This window comes from Pseudophryne corroboree, chromosome 3 (assembly GCF_028390025.1).
Source record: "Pseudophryne corroboree isolate aPseCor3 chromosome 3, aPseCor3.hap2, whole genome shotgun sequence".
Taxonomy (NCBI): domain Eukaryota; kingdom Metazoa; phylum Chordata; class Amphibia; order Anura; family Myobatrachidae; genus Pseudophryne; species Pseudophryne corroboree.
In genome coordinates, this window is record NC_086446.1 from 662645350 (window position 1) to 662666792 (window position 21443).

A 21443-nucleotide genomic window follows, 5' to 3' on the forward strand; every position below is an offset into this window, starting at 1 on the left:
CTCCCTGGACCTTGCCCTTATCAGGAGATCGTCCAAGTAAGGGATAATTAATACGCCTTTTCTTCGTAGAAGAAACATCATTTCGGCCATTACCTTGGTAAAGACCCGAGGTGCCGTGGACAATCCAAACGGCAGCGTCTGAAACTGATAATGACAGTTTTGCACCACGAACCTGAGGTACCCTTGATGTGAAGGGCAAATTGGGACATGCAGGTAAGCATCCTTGATGTCCAGGGACACCATAAAGTCCCCTTCTTCCAGATTCGCTATCACTGCTCTGAGTGACTCCATCTTGAACTTGAATTTTTGTATGTACAGGTTCAAAGATTTCAGATTTAGAATAGGTCTTACCGAGCCGTCCGGCTTCGGTACCACAAATAGTGTGGAATAATACCCCTTTCCCTGTTGTAAGAGGGGTACCTTGACTATCACCTGCTGAGAATACAGCTTGTGAATGGCTTCCAATACCGTCGCCCTGTCTGAGGGAGACGTTGGCAGAGCAGACTTTAGGAACCGGCGAGGGGGAGACTTCTCGAATTCCAACCTGTAACCCTGAGATATTATCTGCAGGATCCAGGGGTCCACCTGTGAGTGAGCCCACTGTGCGCTGAAATTCTTGAGTCGACCCCCCACCGCCCCTGAGTCCGCTTGTAAAGCCCCAACGTCATGCTGAGGGCTTTGCAGAAGCCGGGGGGGGGCTTCTGCTCCTGGGAAGAAGCTGCTTGGTGCACTCTCTTACCCTTTCCTTTGCCTCGGGGCAAATATGACTGTCCTTTCGCCCGCTTGTTCCTATAGGAACGAAAGGACTGCGGCTGAAAAGACGGTGCCTTTTTCTGTTGGGAGGGGACCTGAGGTAAAAAGGTGGATTTCCCGGCTGTTGCCGTGGCCACCAAATCCGATAGACCGACCCCAAATAATTCCTCCCCCTTATACGGCAATACTTCCATATGCCGTTTGGAATCCGCATCACCTGACCATTGTCGCGTCCATAAACTTCTTCTGGCAGATATGGACATCGCACTTACTCTCGATGCCAGAGTGCAAATATCCCTCTGTGCATCTCGCATATATAGAAATGCATCCTTTAAATGCTCTATAGTCAGTAAAATACTATCCCTATCCAGGGTATCAATATTTTCGGTCAGGGAATCCGACCAAACCACCCCAGCACTGCACATCCATGCAGAGGCGATGGCTGGTTGCAGTATAACACCAGTATGAGTGTATATACTTTTCAGGATAGTTTCCAGCCTCCTATCTGCTGGATCCTTGAGGGCGGCCGTTTCAGGAGACGGTAACGCCACTTGTTTTGATAAGCGTGTGAGCGCCTTATCCACCCTAGGGGGTGTTTCCCAGCGCGCCCTAACCTCTGGCGGGAAAGGATATAATGCCAATAACTTCTTTGAAATTAGCAGTTTTCTATCGGGGTTAACCCACGCTTCATCACACACTTCATTCAATTCGTCTGATTCAGGAAAAACTACAGGTAGTTTTTTCAGACCCAACATAATACCCCTTTTTGTGGTACATGCAGTATCAGAGATATGTAAAGCCTCCTTCATTGCCGTGATCATATAACGTGTGGCCCTACTGGAAAATACGTTTGTTTCTTCACCGTCGACACTAGATTTGTCGACCGACTGAGGTAAAGGGCGTTTTACAGCCCCTGACGGTGTCTGAGACGCCTGTACAGGTACTAACTGGTTTCCCGGCCGTCTCATGTCGTCAACTGATTTTTGTAATGTGCTGACATTATCACGTAATTCCATAAATAAAGCCATCCATTCCGGTGTCGACTCTCTAGGGGGTGACATCACCATTACCGGCAATTGCTCCGCCTCCACACCAACATCGTCCTCATACATGTCGACACACACGTACCGACACACAGCAGACACACAGGGAATGCTCTTATCGAAGACAGGACACCACTAGCCCTTTGGGGAGACAGAGGGAGAGTTTGCCAGCACACACCCAAGCGCTATAAATATATAGGAACAACCCTATAGAAGTGTTGTCTCCCTTATAGCAGCTTAATATATATCAAAAACGCCAAAAAAAAGTGCCGCCCCCCCCCCCCCCTCTCTTTTTTACCCTGTTTCTGTAGTGCAGTGCAGGGGAGAGTCCTGGGAGCCTTCCTCGCAGCGGAGCTGAGCAGGAAAATGGCGCTGTGTGCTGAGGAGATAGGCCCCGCCCCCTATTTCGGCGGGCTCTTCTCCGGAGTTTGTGAGACCTGGCAGGGGTTAAATACATCCATATAGCCCCAAGGGCTATATGTGATGTATTTTTTAGCCAGAACAAGGTATTCTCATTGCTGCCCAGGGCGCCCCCTGCAGCGCCCTGCACCCTCCGTGACCGCTGGTGTGAAGTGTGTGACAACAATGGCGCACAGCTGCAGTGCTGTGCGCTACCTCATGAAGACTGAAAAGTCTTCTGCCGCCGGTTTCTGGACCTCTTCGCTTTTCGGCATCTGCAAGGGGGTCGGCGGCGCGGCTCCGGGACCGGACTCCATGGCTGGGCCTGTGTTCGATCCCTCTGGAGCTAATGGTGTCCAGTAGCCTAAGAAGCCAATCCATCCTGCACGCAGGTGAGTTCACTTCTTCTCCCCTAAGTCCCTCGTTGCAGTGAGCCTGTTGCCAGCAGGACTCACTGAAAATAAAAAACCTAAAAACTTTTTCTAAGCAGCTCTTTAGGAGAGCCACCTAGATTGCACCCTGCTCGGACGGGCACAAAAAACCTAACTGAGGCTTGGAGGAGGGTCATAGGGGGAGGAGCCAGTGCACACCACCTGATCCTAAAGCTTTATTTTTGTGCCCTGTCTCCTGCGGAGCCGCTAATCCCCATGGTCCTGACGGAGTCCCCAGCATCCACTAGGACGTTAGAGAAAACCTTTTTGGATAGGCCTTTACGAGCTGGGATGTTCCGCTCAAACTCCATGCCGTCAAAAAAAGTCGCCGTAAGTCCGGGTAGACGAACAGTCCTTGTTGAAAATCGCTTCTTAGTGGTAGAGGCCAAGGGTCTTCAATGGACATGTCCAGAAGATCCCCGGATTGGCCTCGGAGGGCGTGGTACGCGGCAATCAGAATTGCCTGGACTCCTTGATTTCTGATTCGCTTAAGCACCCTCGGGAGCAACGGAATCGGAGGAAACAAGTAGACCAGCCGTTAAGGCCAAGTCTACGTCAGTGCATCCACTGCCCTCACTTGAGGGTCCTTGGTTCGTGAGCAATACCAGTGAATCTTCTTGTTGAGATGAGAAGCCATCATGTCTATCTGCGGGCAGCCCCACCGGTGGACGATCTGTTGGAACACCTGATGGTGGAGACCGTGACAACTCAGGAAGTCCACACCCGGAATGAAGATTACCGACATTGCTCTTGCATTTCTTTCCGCCCAGAGGAGTATCTTTGACACCTCTCGCATGCAGGCTCTGCTTTTTGTTCCTCCTTGCGGATTGATGTACACCACTACTGTGGCGTTGTCCGACTGAACTTGAATCGCGTGATCCGTGAGCAGATGAGGCCTGAAGCAGAGCATTGCAGATCGCCCGATGTTCCAGAATGTTGATCGGAAGGTGGACTTCGTGGGCTGACCACCTGCACTGGAACTGCGCCCCTTGGGTGCCAGCTCCCCATCCTCGCAGACTCGCATCCGTTGTGAGGAGGGTCCAATCCTGAATCCCGTAACTCCGGCCTTCCAGTAGGTTGGAGGACTGCAGCCACCACAGGAGGGAAATCCTGGCCTGAGGTGACAGCCGAATCATCCGGTGCATCTGTAGATGTGATCAGGACCACTTGCCCAGGAGATCCAATTGAAATGTTCTGGCATGGAACCTCCCATACTGGATCGCCTCCTATGAGGCGACCATATTCCCCAACAATCTGATGCAAAGATAAATGGATACTAGAGTAGGTCGGAGCACCATGCGGACCATCTCCTGAAGTGGCCTCGCTTTGTCCTCCGGGAGGTACACCCTCTTGGTCACTGTATCCAGCAACATCCCCAGGAACAGGAGCCGTTGGGTCGGCTCCAGGTGGGACTTCTGTAGACTGAGAATCCACCCATGGTGTGACAGAAGTTGGATAGTGCGGTCGATATGGAGTAATAAAAGCGCCCTGGATCTTGCTTTTATCAGAAGATTGTCCAGGTAAGGGACAACACTGACCCCCTGGACCCGGAGTTGGAGCATCATCTCCGCCATCACCTTCGTGAATACCCTCGGAGCCCGGGACAGGCCACAGGGTAGAGCCTGGAACTGGTAATGATCGTCCAGTAGGGCAAACCTCAGATAAGCCACGAGGTGGCCAAATTGGAATATGAAGGTAGGCGTCCTTGATATCCAAGAATTCCTGTTCTTCCAGGCCCGCAATCACTGCCCTCAGGGATTCATTTTGACCTTGAAAACCTTCAGGTAAGGATTCAAGGACTTAAGAGTCAAAATGGGGCGGTACCAAGCCGTCCGGCTTTGGTACCACAAACAGGTTGGAGTAATAACCCCTGCCTCATTGTGGTATTGGTACTGGAACAATGACGAAGGTCTGACAAACTTTCGGATGGCCTGTTGCAACGTAACCTGCGTATCTTCCAAAGCTGGTAAGCTTGATTTGTAAAATCGTTGCGGAGGAACACCGTCGAACTCCAGCTTGTAGCACTGAGAAATGAGTTCCCTTACCCAGGTATCCCCTGGCAGGAGCCTTCCCAGATGCGGCTGAAGTGACGCAGTCGAGCTCCCACCTAGAGATCTCCTCGGGGTGGGTGGGCACCGTCATGCTGAGGACTTAGTGGAAGCAGAACTGGTGCTCTGTTCCGGAGAACCAGTGGTGGCCGGTCTTTTTGACTTACCTCTGGTGCCTCTATTCGCATTGGAGGCACCTCTGGCCCTAGATCGAAATCTGTTAGGCCGAAAGGACTGCACAGACTGCCCCGGGTAGGAACGCCTAGCCAGCGGGGACCCAGAGGGAAGAAACGTGGATTTCCCAGCCGTGTCTTTGGAAATCCACATATCCAACTCAACCCCAAAGAGCCATTCCGCAGAAAAGGGGAGGGATTCCACACTGCGCTTTGATTACGCATCCGCTATCCACTGACGCAACCACAAAGCCCTGCGCGCCGACACTGCCATGGCAGAAGTCCTAGCATTATTACCCATCTTCTTAAGCGAGTCACAGGACGTGTGTAGTGTCCTGAATGTGCTTGAGGAGAGTCACCACAGTGACCAGAGGCATATCCCTGAATTGAGTGGCCCACGTAAGAATGGCATGGGTCATCCAGCAACCTGCTTTGATTTGCCTTTGCAAGACACCTGCTGCCATGTAAATAGATTGAGTGTAGTCAATATCTTTCTGTTCCCAGGTTCCTTTATGGTAAAGGTACCCGGAGCAGGCAGCACCGCCTTTTTGGACAGTCGGGAGACTGATACGTCAACCCCCGGGGGTCCTTCCCAGAATTTCCTACCTTCAGGAGCAAATGGGAAAGTGTGCAAAAACTTTCACACTTGGAATTTTTTGCCTGGATTTTTCCTGGCCAAATGGAAAGATAAGATTTTACTCACCGGTAAATCTATTTCTCGTAGTCCGTAGTGGATGCTGGGGACTCCGTAAGGACCATGGGGATTAGCGGCTCCGCAGGAGACTGGGCACAACTAAAGAAAGCTTTAGGACTACCTGGTGTGCACTGGCTCCTCCCACTAAGACCCTCCTCCAGACCTCAGTTAGGATACTGTGCCCGGAAGAGCTGACACAATAAGGAAGGATTTTGAATCCCGGGTAAGACTCATACCAGCCACACCAATCACACCGTATAACTCGTGATACTATACCCAGTTAACAGTATGATAACAACTGAGCCTCTCAACAGATGGCTCAACAATAACCCTTTAGTTAGGCAATAACTATATACAAGTATTGCAGACAATCTGCACTTGGGATGGGCGCCCAGCATCCACTACGGACTACGAGAAATAGATTTACCGGTGAGTAAAATCTTATCTTCTCTAACGTCCTAAGTGGATGCTGGGGACTCCGTAAGGACCATGGGGATTATACCAAAGCTCCCAAGCGGGCGGGAGAGTGTGGATGACTCTGCAGCACCGAATGAGCAAACTCTAGGTCCTCCTCAGCCAGGGTATCAAACTTGTAGACTCTTGCAAGAGTGTTTGAACCCGACCAAGTAACAGCTCGGCAAATTTTGCAAAGCCGAGACCCCTCGGGCAGCCGCCCAAGAAGAGCCCCTTTCCTCGTGGAATGGGCTTTCACAGATTTAGGGTGCGGCAGTCCAGCCGCAGAATGTGCAAGTTGAATCGTGCTACAGATCCAGCGAGCAATAGTCTGCTTAGAAGCAGGAGCACCCAGCTTGTTGGGTGCATACAGGATAAATATCGAGTCAGTTTTCCTGACTCCAGCCGTCCTGGAAACATATACTTTTCAGGGCCCTGACTACGTCCAGAAACTTGGAATCCACCAAGTCCCAAGTAGCCGCAGGCACCACAATAGGTTGGTTCACATGAAAAACTGCTACCACCTTAGGAAGGAATTGGGAACGAGTCCTCAATTCCGCCTTATCCATATAAAATACAGATAAGGGCTTTTGACAAAGCCGCCAATTCTGATACACGCCTGGCCGACGCCAAGGCCCACAGCATGACCACTTTCCACGTGAGGTATTGTAGCTCCACAGATTTAAGTGGCTCAACTCAATGCGACTTCAGGAAATCCAACACTACGTTGAGATCCCACGGTGCCACTGGAGGCACAAACGGGGGCTGACTATGCAGCACTCCCTTAACAAAAGTCTGAACTTCAGGCAGTGAAGCCAGTTCTATTTTGGAAGAAAATTGATAGAGCCGAAACCTGGACCTTAATGGAACCCAATTTTAGGCCCATAGTCACCTCTGACTTGTAGGAAGTGCAGAAATCGACCTAGCTGAAATTCCTCCTTTGGGGCCTTACTGGCCTCACAGCACGCAACGTATTTCCGCCATATGCGGTGATAATGGTTTGCGTTCACTTCTTTCCTAGCTTCAAATAGCGTAGGGATAACTTCCTCCGGAATGCCCTTTTCCTTCAGGATTCGGCGTTCAACCGCCATGCCGTCAAACGCAGCCGCGGTAAGTCTTGGAACAGACAGGGCCCCTGCTGCAGCAGGTCCTGTCTGAGCGGCAGAGGCCATGGGTCCTCTGAGATCATTTCTTGGAGTTCTGGGTACCAAGCTCTTCTTGGCCACCCGAAACAATGAGTATAGTTCTTACTCCTCTCCTTCTTATTATTCTCATTACCCTGGGTATGAGAGGCAGAGAAGGGAACACATACACCGACTGGTACACCCACGGTGTTACCAGAGCGTCCACAGCTATCGCCTGAGGGTCCCTTGACCTGGCGCAATATCTTTGTAGCTTTTTGTTGAGGCGGGACGCCATCCTGTCCACCTGTGGCCTTTCCCCACGCTGAACAATCATTTGAAAGACTTCTGGATGAAGTCCCCACTCTCCCCGGGTGGAGGTCGTGTCTGCTGAGACTCCGGGAATGAACACTGCTGACAGTGCTAACACATGATTTTCCGCCCATCGGAGAATCCTTGTGGCTTCTGCCATCGCCATCCTGCTTCTTGTGCCGCCCTGTCGGTTTACATGAGCGACCGCCGTGATGTTGTCTGACTGAATCAGCACCGGCCGGTGTTGAAGCAGGGGTCTAGCCTGACTTAGGGCATTGCAAATGGCCCATAGTTCCAGAACATTTATGTGTAGGGAAGTCTCCTGACTTTTCCATAGGCCTTGGAAGTTTCTTCCCTGTGTGACTGCCCCCCAGCCTCGAAGGCTGGCATCCGTGGTCACCAGGACCCAGTCCTGTATGCCGAATCTGCGGCCCCCTAGAAGATGAGCACTCTGCAGTCACCACCACAGCGACACCCTGGCCCTTGGAGACAGGGTTATCCGCCGATGCATCTGAGGATGCGACCCGGACCACTTGTCCAACAGATCCCACTGGAAGATCCTTGCATGGGACTTGGCGAATGGAAATTCTTCGTAAGAAGCTACCATCTTTCCCAAGGCTCGCGTGCATTGATGCACCGATACCTGTATTTGTATTAGGAGGTCTCCGTCTAGAGACGCCAACTCCTTGGACTTCTCCTCCGGGAGAAACCCTTTTTATCCTGTTCTGTGTCCAGAACCATAGCCAGGAACAGTAGACGCGTCGTAGGAACCAGCTGCGACTTTGGAATATTCAGAATCCAGCCGTGCTGTTGTAGCACTTCCCGAGATAGTGCTACTCCGACGAACAACTGCTCCCTGGACCTCGCCTTTATAAGGAGATCGTCCAAGTACGGGATAAGTACTTCGGCCATTACCTTGGTAAATACCCTCGGTGCCGGGGACAGACCGACGGCAACGTCTGGAATTGGTAATGACAATCCTGTACCACAATTTTGAGGTACACCTGGTGAAGAGGGTAAATAGGGACATGCAGGTAAGTATCCTTGATGTCCAGTGATACCCTGAAATTTTCCAGGCTTGCAATAATCGCCCTGAGCGATTCCATTTTGAACTTGAACCTTCGTATATAAGTGTTCAAGGATTTCAATTTTAGAATGGATCTCACCGAACCGTCTGGTTTCGGTACCACAATCATTTTGGAATAGTAACCCCGGCCTTGTTGAAGGAGGGGTACCTTGATTTCACCTGCTGGAAGTACAGCTTGTGAATTGCCGCCAGTACTACCTTTCTCCGAGGGCAGCAGGCAAGGCTGATGTGAGGCAACGGCGAGGGGGAGTCGTCTCGAACTCCAGCCTGTATCCCTGTGATACTACTTTCAGAACCTAGGGATCCACCTGTGGGCAAGCCCACCAGTCCCTGCAGTTCCCGAGACGCGCCCCCACCGCACCTGTCTCCACCTGTGGAGCCCCAGCGTCATGCGGTGGACTCAGAGGAAGCGAGGGAAGATATTTGATCCTGGGAACTGGCTGACTGGTGCAGCTTTTTCCTTCTTCCCTTGTCTCTGTGCAGAAAGGAAGCGCCTTTGACCCGCTTGCTTTTCTGAAGCCGAAAGGACTGTATCTGAAAATACGGTGCTTTCTTAGGCTTTTATGAGGAAACCTGAGGTAAAAAATGTTTCTTCCCAACTGTTGCTGTGGATACGAGGTCCCAGAGACCATCCCCAAACAATTCCTCACCCTTATAAAGGCAGAATCTCCATGTGCCTTTTAAAGGCAGCATCACCTGTCCACTGCCGGGTTTCTAATACCCTCCTGGCAGAATGGACATTGCATTAATTCTGGATGCCAGCCGGCAAATATCCCTTCTGTGCATCCTTTATATATATAAGACAACGTCTTAAATATGCTCAATGTTAGCAAAATATTATCACTGTCTTAGTGTATTAATATTATCTGACAGGGTAACAGACCACGCTGCAGCAGCACTATTTATGCTGAGGCAATTGCAGGTTTCAGTATATAACCTGAGTGTGTAAATACAGACTTCAGGATCGCCTCCTGCTTTTTATCAGCAGGTTCCTTCAAGGTGGCCGTATCCTAAGACGGCAGTGCCACCTTTTGACAAACGTGTGAGCGCCTTATCCACCCTAAGGGATATCTCCCAACGTGACCTATCCTCTGGCGGGAAAGGGTACGCCATCAGTAACTTTTTAGAAATTACCAGTTTCTTATCGGGGGAAACCACGCTTCTTTACACACTTCATTCATTCATCTGATGGGGGAACAAAACACTGGCTGCTTTTTCTCCCCAAAAATAAAACCCCTTTTATGTGGTACTTGGGTTCATGTCAGAAAATGCGTAACACATTATTCATTGCCGAGATCATGTAACGGATGTTCGTAGTGGATTGGGTATATGTCTCAACCTCGTCGACACTGGAGTCAGACTCCGTGTCGACATCTGTGTCTGCCATCTGAGGTAACGGGCGTTTTCTTGAGCCCCTGATGGCCTTTGAGACGCCTGGGCAGGCGCGGACTGAGAAGCCGGCTGTCCCACAGCTGTTACGTCATCCAGCCTTTTATGTAAGGAGTTGACACTGTCGGTTAATACCTTCCACCTATCCATCCACTCTGGTGTCGGCCCCACAGGGGGCGACATCCCATTTATCGGCCTCTGCTCCGCCTCCACGTAACCTTCCTCATCCAACATGTCGACACAGCCGTACCGACACACCGCACACACACAGGGAATGCTCTGACTGAGGACAGGACCCCACAAAGTCCTTTGGGGAGACCGAGAGAGAGTATGCCAGCACACACCAGAGCGCTATATAATGCAGGGATTAACACTATAACTGAGTGATTTTTCCCCAAATAGCTGCTTGTATACATATATTGCGCCTAAATTTTGTGCCCCCCCTCTCTTTTTAACCCTTTGAGCCTGAAAACTACAGGGGAGAGCCTGGGGAGCTGTCTTCCAGCTGCACTGTGAAGAGAAAATGGCGCCAGTGTGCTGAGGGAGAAGCCCCGCCCCTTTTTCGGCAGACTTTCTCCCGCTTTTTCTGGAATACTGGCAGGGGTAATTTTACATCTATATAGCCTCTAGGACTATATATGATGTAGATTTGCCAGCCAAGGTGTCATATATTGCCCTCAGGGCGCCCCCCCCAGCGCCTTGCACCCATCAGTGACCGGAGTGTGAGGTGTACATGAGGAGCAATGGCGCACAGCTGCAGTGCTGTGCGCTACCTTGGTGAAGACCGAAGTCTTCTGCCGCCGATTTTCCGAACTCTTCATGCTTCTGGCTCTGTAAGGGGGACGGCGGCGCGGCTCCGGGAACGAACACCAAGGTCGGGTCCTGCGGTCGATCCCTCTGGAGCTAATGGTGTCCAGTAGCCTAAGAAGCCCAAACTACCACCTGTTAGGTAGGTTCGCTTCTTCTCCCCTTAGTCCCTCGCTGCAGTGAGTCTGTTGCCAGCAGATCTCACTGTAAAATAAAAAACCTAAATATACTTTCTTTCTAGGAGCTCAGGAGAGCCCCTAGTGTGCATCCAGCTCAGCCGGGCACAGAAATCTAACTGAGGTCTGGAGGAGGGTCTTAGTGGGAGGAGCCAGTGCACACCAGGTAGTCCTAAAGCTTTCTTTAGTTGTGCCCAGTCTCCTGCGGAGCCGCTAATCCCCATGGTCCTTACGGAGTCCCCAGCATCCACTTAGGACGTTAGAGAAAGGTCATCTAACTCTGCAGAATCAGGGAAAGTGACATTAGGCTTGTTTTGTGTAAAGAAAAACGACTGCTGTGATGCATACGTATCCGAGTCAAGAGAGTAGGGCAGGTAAACCACGATTATGTGGACCTGCATGAGAGATGAAGGGCTGTGTAACATCTGCCCTAGCAGCTAAGTCTGCAACAGCCTGTTGTAGTAACTGAGTTTTCTGAACATTAGCAATGAGTTGTGATGACATATCAGACATCATAGTTTTAAGAGCCCCTAGCCAGGAGGGCTCTGGACCTACTCCCCCAGCCCCTTCACTGATTTGTAAAGATTGTCTGCATTGTTCACATGAAACAGAATCAGTAGATAAGGGAGATAATCTAGTGTGGCTTACACTACAGAGTTTGTTTTACCCATGTTTATAGTAATCACAATAACATACACACACAGACAGTATATTAAACAAGCCTGCCCTTACTGTATGCGAAAGGAGACACAGAGAAAGACACCAGCACACCCCTAGCTGCACAGCCCCTGTGAGGCTGTCGGCTAACTATAACAGTGAAATCTAATGATTTCTGTCCTATATAGGACACACATTATGTACAATAGCGGCTCTCCCCCTTTGCTACACCCTGTACTAGTTTTCCAGCGTGTCTGAGGAGCCAGGAAGCGCTGAGTGTGCTGTTTGCTGCTGCATTTAGTGGAGGAAGGCGCCAAAATGTCTCTGGTCCCGCTCTGAGGTAGCTCCGCCCCCCCCAATGGCGTCGGAGCTACAGTGATTTTTATACTGGCAAAGTCTCCTATCATGCTTTAAAACAATCACATAAGTGCTAGTTTAAGCCATCTTGAGCCAGCTCACACGGGGGGCTCTAGCGGGTCCCCCCCAGGAGGGTCCCGTATGCCGCGCCCGCGGTCAACCACACCTTGAACCAGGGGACCCCGGTTTGTGCTCACCACAGACGTAACCATCAGGCATATATTAGGGGTGTGCGGCATGCTGCAATTGCGACAGGTGCAGTGCCCCGCTGAACAAACAACCTCTCAGGACGGTGGTCCTGCAGCGGGGAAGCGGCTCTGCACCTCGCAAGGTTGGTGACCGCCCCCCGCCACCCCCAACCTCCCACGGCGCAGGTATGCTGTTGCCCAAACAGCATACCGAAAATAATAAAAGTTTAAAAGAAATTGAAGAAAACTCTCTGGAGCTGCAGAGATGTGCATCCTCTCCTGAGGGCACTTTTTTTCTAAACTGCCTGTGGGAGGGGGCATAGAGGGGAGGAGCCAGCACACCCAGTGAAGAAATTTAAAGTGCACCTGCTCCTTTGGACCCCCCGTCTATACCCCATTTTACCAAGTCTACCAAATATTCCTTATGGATGCTAGAGAAAAAGCCAATATTAAACATTTATATCTAAGCCTTGATATTATCCCTTAAAGTAGTTTTTTTTTTTTTTAAAGCTATTAAATAGATATGTATTACAATCTCTATATAGGCCTTATTTTTTTCTAAGATCTTTTTCATGCTGAAAGATGAAGGAAGGACTATAGATGCCACTATTACCTACTGGTTCAGATACAAGCATTTTTGGTACGAGGCCAAACATTTAGAAGTTTGCACAATATTATATGGTTTTGACGTGTTTTACTTCAGTAGGAGGCACCCTTATTGCTATTTTGTTCATACACATATAGGCCCTAATTCAGAGATGTACGTAAACCTGAGGCTTTGACCCTTGAAAAAGGCACCAGGGGAGCGTCGAAACTAGTTTGAAAGAGTGACCGGGTAACATGTTACTGGTACACATCAGCCTACTAATAGTGAATATATCAGCTGACCAGACTTTCTGATATACTTAGTTGATATTCACTACTATACACATTTTAACTTTTAATAAATCAAGTGTTTTTTATACATATGGAATTATACCTCATTACTTTTTAACCATCAATCGGGGGTAATGAGGAAAAGAAACTTTGATGGGCATATACACAGCATGCTTACATGTAAGCATCATGCAAGCATCCATTTCATATTGCACACGGTGGTGATTTTCCAGTCAAGCTGCGGGTAGCATGTGTTGAGAAGAATTGGCCCTATCGGTGTGGCACTATTGTCTCCTCCTGTGAAGCACTGGACTCTATATCTATATACTAGTGAACCATCCAAACAATATTACACTATTGTATATTTCTGTATCTTTTGTATGTTTAAATCTGCCTTGCATCCATTACCTCTGAGGGAATTTGGCTGGATGGAAAGAAAAGAACCCTGAGGGACATTGGTAGCTATATATTGATACATGATTTGATGTTTGTATCATATTGTATTTGACTGAGGTATAGGTGACCCTTTTGCCGTTTTAATTTGGTCTGCGCCAAGGGTTTCAAACCGCTTTGAAGTTGTGTAAACCTGAGGCTTTGCTCACAGCTCTGATTGTGCGAGATCTACGCAGATGTAGCACTGTGCAAGTGCAGATCTCATTCTGAAAGATTGCTCGCAGCGCCCCCTAAGCAGCAGCTGTTGAAGGGGGGGGGGGGGGGGGGGGGCGATGCAGATTTACTGGCCTTGGCAACAGAGATAAGGAGGCCCTTTCTGAGTAACCTTCGGACACAGCACCTGGATCTGCAATACCAGCATCGGACGTCTCCTGCGCATTGGCCTAATCAATAGACACACTAAATCAGGCCCATAACCGACACAAAATATACATCGGATTTATATTTATACACACAAAACACAGAATACTTCGAGCTAATGTTATTTTTCTGGACAAGGGCTATTTCTGCACTGCCAAGCACCAAACTAAAAAATATACTGAATCACATTTTTTAAATTCCCTCTTTTCTCCACAATATGCTTCACATTCTCCTTCTGTAGTAGCGCTCTTCAGAGAGACTGTCAAAACTATATATTTTTTATGTTGCAGAATGAGGTCTTTCCATATAAGAAACAATAAGTAATAGCATGAATGAGTAGGAGTAATTTATGTGGTTTATATTTGTTCTATGAACACAGACCTGTGCTGGCATCACGCTTTTCTCTTCCACTTTATTACTCCTCTTTTGACGTTCGATTTTTTGCCGAATCACTGGAGGGTCAGTCTTAAATGAACCCAACCTAAGGATGGAAAAGATGACAGTATATCCCATGCCCAACAGAGCAATAAAGAGCCAACAATGTAAGAAAGCATGCAGAGGTCAGTGAAGGAAACCGGGGCTGACCGGTATAGTACTCACATAAAATGAAAGGTGGGCGTCCTCTTAAGGTATTTACTTGCTTCTGTTCCAAGTTTGTGCCAAGCGTCTGGCACAAGATACCCCGTGCTGACGCCCTCGCCTTCACTGTCACTGTCTGCATTTTCCAGGCGATTTATGCCCATGAATGAAAGCTGCATAAAGAGAAGATAGATACAAGCATGGTGGGCACTATTTTCTACACTCACTTATTAGAAAGAAAAAAAAAGTCCTACGTTTGAGCATAAGCCTATTAAGTGCAAGTTAAATATGTTATCTTGATACAGTTTTGCCATTCTACAAATTTGGGTTGTTTTAAAGGGAGAAAACCTGCAGCCCCGTGTAACATTGAAAAGAAACTATTTCCCAGCTAGAAATATCTAAATTGCCCATCCAGTTCATGAAACACAGATTTTTTTCCTATGCCATTTACACAGCAGCCTAGCACTGTTGTGCCAAGTGAGCATGTACAGCACATATGACACCTTAGCACAAGGCTTGGAAAATCCGGAGTGAGAGGCTACCTATAACTTTGGCAACCAACTCCTAGAAAGCCATACTTGCAAGAAAGAGGACTTTTGGTTTCATGGATATGGCAGCAGAAAGCTAAGTACTGAGATCTATACCCCAACACCAGGGGGTCAACTCAATTCAGGGCGCCAAGTAGGTGAATGCCGGTACTCGCGGACTAAACAGGGTGTTTACTCGCGAGAACATGTAGTCTCCAACTAGAGTGCCTCGTCGCAATGCTGTTTGTGCCGCACTAGGGAACAAAACAGCATCACGGACCTAGTTCTGTCTGATTTCTGCTTGCACCCTCGGAGGGGTGCGAGAAGAAATCCTCTTGTCGACAATAACATTGCGCTGAATTGATAAGCTCCCTCCCGATGCTATTAACTGCATGCTGAATTGAATCGAGCCCTTAGAAAGAAGGATGATATAGTACAGCACACCGATTTATGATTTAGGTTATAGACTTTTTACTATACTATATAATGATGATTCCATTTCTTTGCTACCACATAACATCAAGGCACCACCCAGCTAGGAAACGGTCACTCTGCAAATACTTATATACAAGAATTCTGTATGCTATTATACCTACGGCACTTATCACGCTCAGAGAACGTGTGTTCCACATTAATCGCACAGTATACTCAACAGACAGTGTTCATTTTATTTTTATCTGCAAGTGTTGTACAAAACATACTGATTTTCAATTGTAGGGATAAATGTAACAGCATGCGAGATGCGGGAGGTGCGGAATTTTGTGCGAGTGTGGCCAGACTATTAATGCGGCAATCATTTACACCGCATAATCAGGTTGGTTTTGCCATATAAATGATTGCTGCATTAATAATCCAACTCACACGAAATCCCATTCTTCCTGCTTCTCACAGGCTGTTACATGTAGGGGCAAATGTATTATGCTCCCCATAACGTGCCTTATGTGCCAGGTCCCGCTTCTCCTCTGGATCGTGCAGAAGCGTGTCCGCACATCGACAAAATGTACTACATCTGTGTGTGCCGATGTGGGACAGCATTACGTGACCTTCTGCTCAAGTGCGCTGTCCCACTATCGGCTTTCTGTATCGCCATCTTCTAACCGTACTGCACATAAGCTAGAATCTATTCCCTTGTGCAGCTGTATCTGGTGCATGCGTGATGCGATTTCTAGGACTATGGGGACTATGCTTGGACACCTTCATAGTGAAGATGTGTTAATAACTTTATTAACACAAATAAATAGTAACAAAATAAGCTGAGAGGGAGCACAGCGCCAGACTGAGGAGCCGAAGACAGGAAGGACAGCTACCAAATGCTCACTGTCCTGATTAGCGTTCATACATCAGGTACAGCTATAGCTAGCCTGTCTTTTACACTTGCCCGCAGATAACGACACTGGGCACAAGCGCCCTGATCACTTACCAGCAAAGTGTTAATCATACATGCAGGTGAAGCGGAAACTGGCGCACAGTGTGCGCTGTGTCCACCTCACCCCATAACGTCTTTTAATACATTTACTTAGCCCAGAGGTTCTCAAACTCGGTCCTCGTGGGCCCACACAGTGCATGTTTTGCAGGTAACCCAGCAGGTGCACAGGTGTATTAATTACTCACTGACGCATTTTAAAAGGTCCACAGGTGGAGCTAATTATTTCACTTGCGATTCTGTGAGGAGACCTGCAAAACATGCACTGTGTGGGCCCACGAGGACCAAGTTTGAGAACCTCTGACTTAGCCCATAATGTTCTTTAAACATGAGTAAGAGCCCTTCCTCCATCAGTAGGCAAGATCTCCTAGCAAGGGTTACATGCACAGCCATTGCATTGCTTGTACACCTTATGTATAATTATTCTACTGATTGGAGCAACAATTAATGAGTTTCTGTGCAGTGCCTCTTCAGTTAATGTAAAACATACCAGGTCTTCAGTAAATGATGTTGGGTCAAACACGGTCATGTCTGCATGAAGCTGGTTAGCTTTCTCCTTCCCAAGATTTGATGCCAGAACCAGTAATTGGGCATCGAGGGCAGCCTCTCTGGGTTTGGATACTACAGATTCAGAATAGAAAGCATTTTGCTTTAAAGATCTTATATCTTTTATCTGAACCCTGTCTAAAGACTACATACATTGGTAGACTCACGTGGGTAAATTACAGCTGGGTTGTTGTGTTGTTAACTTTTGAATAAGATTAAAGAGATAAAAATTACTGGAATCAGGATAAAAAGTCACTTAAAACGCACTTGCCAAAAAAAAAAAAAAACAGACTACAGGTTGAGTATCCCTTATCCAAAATGCTTGGGACCAGAGGTATTTTGGTTATCAGATTTTTCCGTATTTTGGAATAATTGCATACCATAATGAGATATCATGGTGATGGGACCTAAATATAAGCACAGAATGCATTTATGTTACATATACACCTTATACACACAGCCTGAAGGTCATTTTAGACAATATTTTTTATAACTTTGTGCATTAAACAAAGTGTGTCTACATTCACACAATTCATTTATGTTTCATATACACCTTATACACACAGCCTGAAGGTCATTTAATACAATATTTTTAATAACTTTGTGTATTAAACAAAGTTTGTGTACATTGAGTCATCAGAAAACAAAGGTTCACTATCTCACTCTCACTCAAAAAAGTCCGTATTTCGGAATATTCCGTATTTCGGAATATTTGGATATGGGATACTCAACCTGTACTAACATACAAGAACCTCTCTAGTATGTAAAAGGGGATAATCTAGTAACAGATGGGCTGCACAGAATAGCTACCGCCACTGTGCGCAAATTACATAAGATTGCAGGCCACACAACTGCAGTCATTTTACACCTTACATGTATCGTTGTAATTCTGTTTATATACAAAAAAGAACTTCACAGATAGAGACGATCTACCAATAATACCACAATAAATGGAATAAAACATGCGCTCCAAAGAGTTCGCTTAATGTTTTTATGCATGTATGAGTTTTTCTTTTTATTAATAGTGTTTAAATACTGTAATTCCCACATCATATGGTCCTTGATAACGTGGCCTCGCCACATAGGGTTTTAAATCTAGAAATGCAGTGCTGGGCACACATGGTCAGATAAAATGCATGGCAGCCCAACACCCAGCAGTTATCATGGACATGCATGTCATATACAGGTCACAGTGTATGAGCCATGATATCTGCTATCCTCCCCTGGAGAGGAGACATTTCACCATTCCTTCCCTGTGAAGGAACACGGGAAACGTCAGTCGGCTGCAGCAAGTGCATACACTGCCTGATGTGACCGACTTGCAACTTATATCGCATGGGACAGACATTCTGGACGATTTGGCACAATCAATATTTTCAGATCAGTAAAACACATACGTTGTACAATTATCTGGCAAATCGCCCGGATAACTATATTATGCACAGCATAAGCTATGGCGATTTAGGAAGAGGAACCTAAAGCTGTGTACACACAGCGAGATAAATCCTTTCGATTGTGACTATAGTGTCAAAATCGGAAGGAAAGTTAGTACAAATCAGAAGGTTTTATGCCGCTTGTGATCCTGATGTGAGGTCCCGCGGGGTCAGTATCGCAAGGCTAGACTGTGCAGGCAAGTCAATCTTGACTGTCTAGTACAAAGTATAATCAAAATTGGTGCTTCGGGGCTCTGGGGGTGTTCAAGGGAAATCGCATAGTCACAAGCGGCCATCGTAAGGATCTCACCGTGTGTAAACACATTTAGATGTTACCATATTAAATATTCATGGAAAATAGAAATATAGCAATGACAGGAGGAATGAGTTTTACACTATCAGCACAGAGAGGGATTTTTATTTATTTATGAGGAAAGGTAGATTATGGACTTCACTGCTGTGAGGTAGAGATGGCAAAATGACTGGGTCAACAGATGGGGAAAAAAAGTAATCATATCCATAGCTGAGATTGTGAAGCACTGGAACAGAACCCAGTATTGGGCCTAAGGAAATACACACTGGGTTTTACCACTTGCCTCCTGCAAAGAGCTTGTTGGCCTCCTGAAGAGTCTCCGTAAGCTTGTTACTCCTGGAGCTCAGCATGTCTTCTCTGTTTTCTGCTCAAAAAGAAACATCCCATCATTACAGGACATCCAGGTAACGGAAATACACAACTCTGCCTGACTATATACAGTCATATCAGAAATACAGAAGGAAGCTGGCTAATAAACCAATGAATTTTGTGCAAGTCACACAGATGTACAAGCCTTTATATGAAAATGTTTTGACGTTGCAGGCCACTTTAAAGAGCACGGCAGCTGCTGTAATGTAATAATGCTACTGTAATGCCCTGAAATTAAGTTGACAAAGCATGCTAAGCTGAAAGGTGACATCCTGAAAAGCTGCAGGATGGTAACATGGAATTTATCAAGTACTGCTGCTACATGCTGAGAAAATGAATGGAGGATACAGGGCGTAGTCATTCGCATTGCTCCTGATTTATCAGTGTGGAGTTTGTATGTTGTTTCTGTGTTTGCATGGGTTTCCACTCACACTCCAAAAATATGTTGGTAGGTAGGACAGGAAAATATAGATTGTAAACTCCACCGAGCTAGGACTGATGACTATGACTGAAATACGGCGCCATATGTATGCATTGTATAACTAGCTAACAAATCAATGGAATGAGAGAAAGGAATGTCCTGAGAGTCAGGCACACCACAGCTCTCGCTGCTGTGATAGAAAGGGGACACACCTGCTTCAGAAGGGGGCAGCAGGCTCCATATTACAAGTAGCCATCATCAGCTCCTGCCCAGCACCCAGTGGGCACTGAGTCCAGGATTTACCTCTTATTTTTTTTTTTAAATGTAAAAGAGAAAGGGAACCTCATATCAGGCAGCATGGGGGGGTGGGGTGTATCAAGCCTCCTAGAGACTGCAGAAGTGGACAAGAAACTAATCAGCTTTTAGCTAACATTCAAAAAGTATACACTATAAGATAATAGTCTGATTGGTTGCTATGGGCAACATCCCTATTAAGCGGGTTTTGTTACATCTTCCCCTCAGCCTGTGGGAGACAAGAGGGACCTAAGGGTCTGTTTACTAAGCCTTGGATACAGTGGACGGAGATAAAGTACCAGCCAATCATCTCCTAATTATCATGTCACAAACGGTTTTGTTTGAAAATGACAGGAGCTGGTTGGATGGGACTATGGGGGACATGTACTAAGCAGTGATAAAAGTGGAGATATGAGCAAGTGGAGAAGTTGCCCATGGCAACAAGTCAGCTGCTCTGTATACTTTTATAATATGCAAATTATAAATGGTACACAAATGCTGATTGGTTGCCATGTGCAACTACTCCACCGGCTCACTACATCTCTCCCTTTAGCTCCATCCACTTTATCTCAATCCAATGCTTAGTAAATAGACCCCCTAGACAAGTAATGGGAAACCTTTGGCACTCCAGCTGTTGCTGAACTACACATCCCAGAATGCCCTGTTACAGTTTTAGCATGGCCAAATAGCAAAACTGCAGCAGGGCATGCTGGGATGAGTAGTTCAACAACAGCCGGAGTGCCAAAGGTCACTTACTGCCCTAGACACATAACAGTAATAACGCTGCATTGCTGGAAGGGGGGACACTGTGCCGAAGCAGAGAGCACGGTCACCATCACTGCCACACGTATCACCAGGGAGTAATGAGCCACCACAGCTAGCACTCACGTTGCATGCTCTGCATGAGCTCTCGGTACTGATGCCGGATCTGCCGGCGGCTACCGTCGTCTCGGTCTCCCTCAAGATCATCCATAGAGTTGTCTGGATGATCGTCCTCAGCGGAGCATACGCTGGACATGACGCCGGGAACCACAACAGTCTTCTTCCACGCACGAACTGTACCAGCAGCACTTTACCGCCTCCAACTGTATTCTAGCGACGCAGGCGCAGCAAATTGTCTACGGAAGCCTGGGTGGATTCAGTCACATGCTCGGAAGCTGGCAGGCGGGCCACCGGCTGGCTGTGCGTTCCAAGACTCGTTCTAATACCATTTGGCAAAACTTTATTCGAAAATGAACATTTTGCTTTTGGTTTGCTTAAAGCTGATAAAACTATCAGTCAGTGAGTGGCAGAGCAGTATGGGGTGTGAGAAGTGTCATGTTCAGTGTTGTTAACTATGAAATGAAAAGCAACTGATGACTAAAAAATAAGCCCAGAACAAGCCCAAACCATTCTTAAAAAAGCCACCCAAAAAGCCCAACTTAAGTTTTTCGTTTTTTCTAATTAAGGGGTACATCATACTTGCCTACCTGACCCTCTCCATGAGGGAGAAAATGCTCTGTTCCTGGACTTTCAGTGATGTGCATCGGAAATTTTTCGGGTTTCGGTTTTGGGTTCGGTTCGGCGGCCGTGTTTTGGGTTCGAACGCGTTTTGGCAAAACCTCACCGAATTTTTTTGTCGGATTCGGGTGTGTTTTGGATTCGGGTGTTTTTTTCAAAAAACCCTAAAAAACAGCTTAAATCATAGAATTTGGGGGTCATTTTGATCCCATAGTATTATTAACCTCAATAACCATAATTTCCACTCATTTCCAGTCTATT

At 47.3% G+C, this 21443-nt stretch overlaps 1 protein-coding gene across 1 annotated transcript in view; it reads right to left on the minus strand.

The window, feature by feature from the left end:
* NSMCE4A (NSE4 homolog A, SMC5-SMC6 complex component) overlaps positions 1 to 20843 on the minus strand; it is a 147083-nt gene extending 126240 nt beyond the window's left edge. Inside the window, exons 1-5 of the mRNA XM_063961850.1 lie at positions 20571 to 20843; positions 18882 to 18962; positions 16797 to 16927; positions 14378 to 14529; positions 14159 to 14258 (exon numbers count right to left, since the gene is read on the minus strand). Coding sequence (XP_063817920.1) covers positions 14159 to 14258; positions 14378 to 14529; positions 16797 to 16927; positions 18882 to 18962; positions 20571 to 20700 — 594 coding nt within the window. The 5' untranslated portion in view covers positions 20701 to 20843. The remainder of the gene's footprint in view (positions 1 to 14158; positions 14259 to 14377; positions 14530 to 16796; positions 16928 to 18881; positions 18963 to 20570) is intronic.
* Positions 20844 to 21443: the final 600 nt, after the last annotated feature.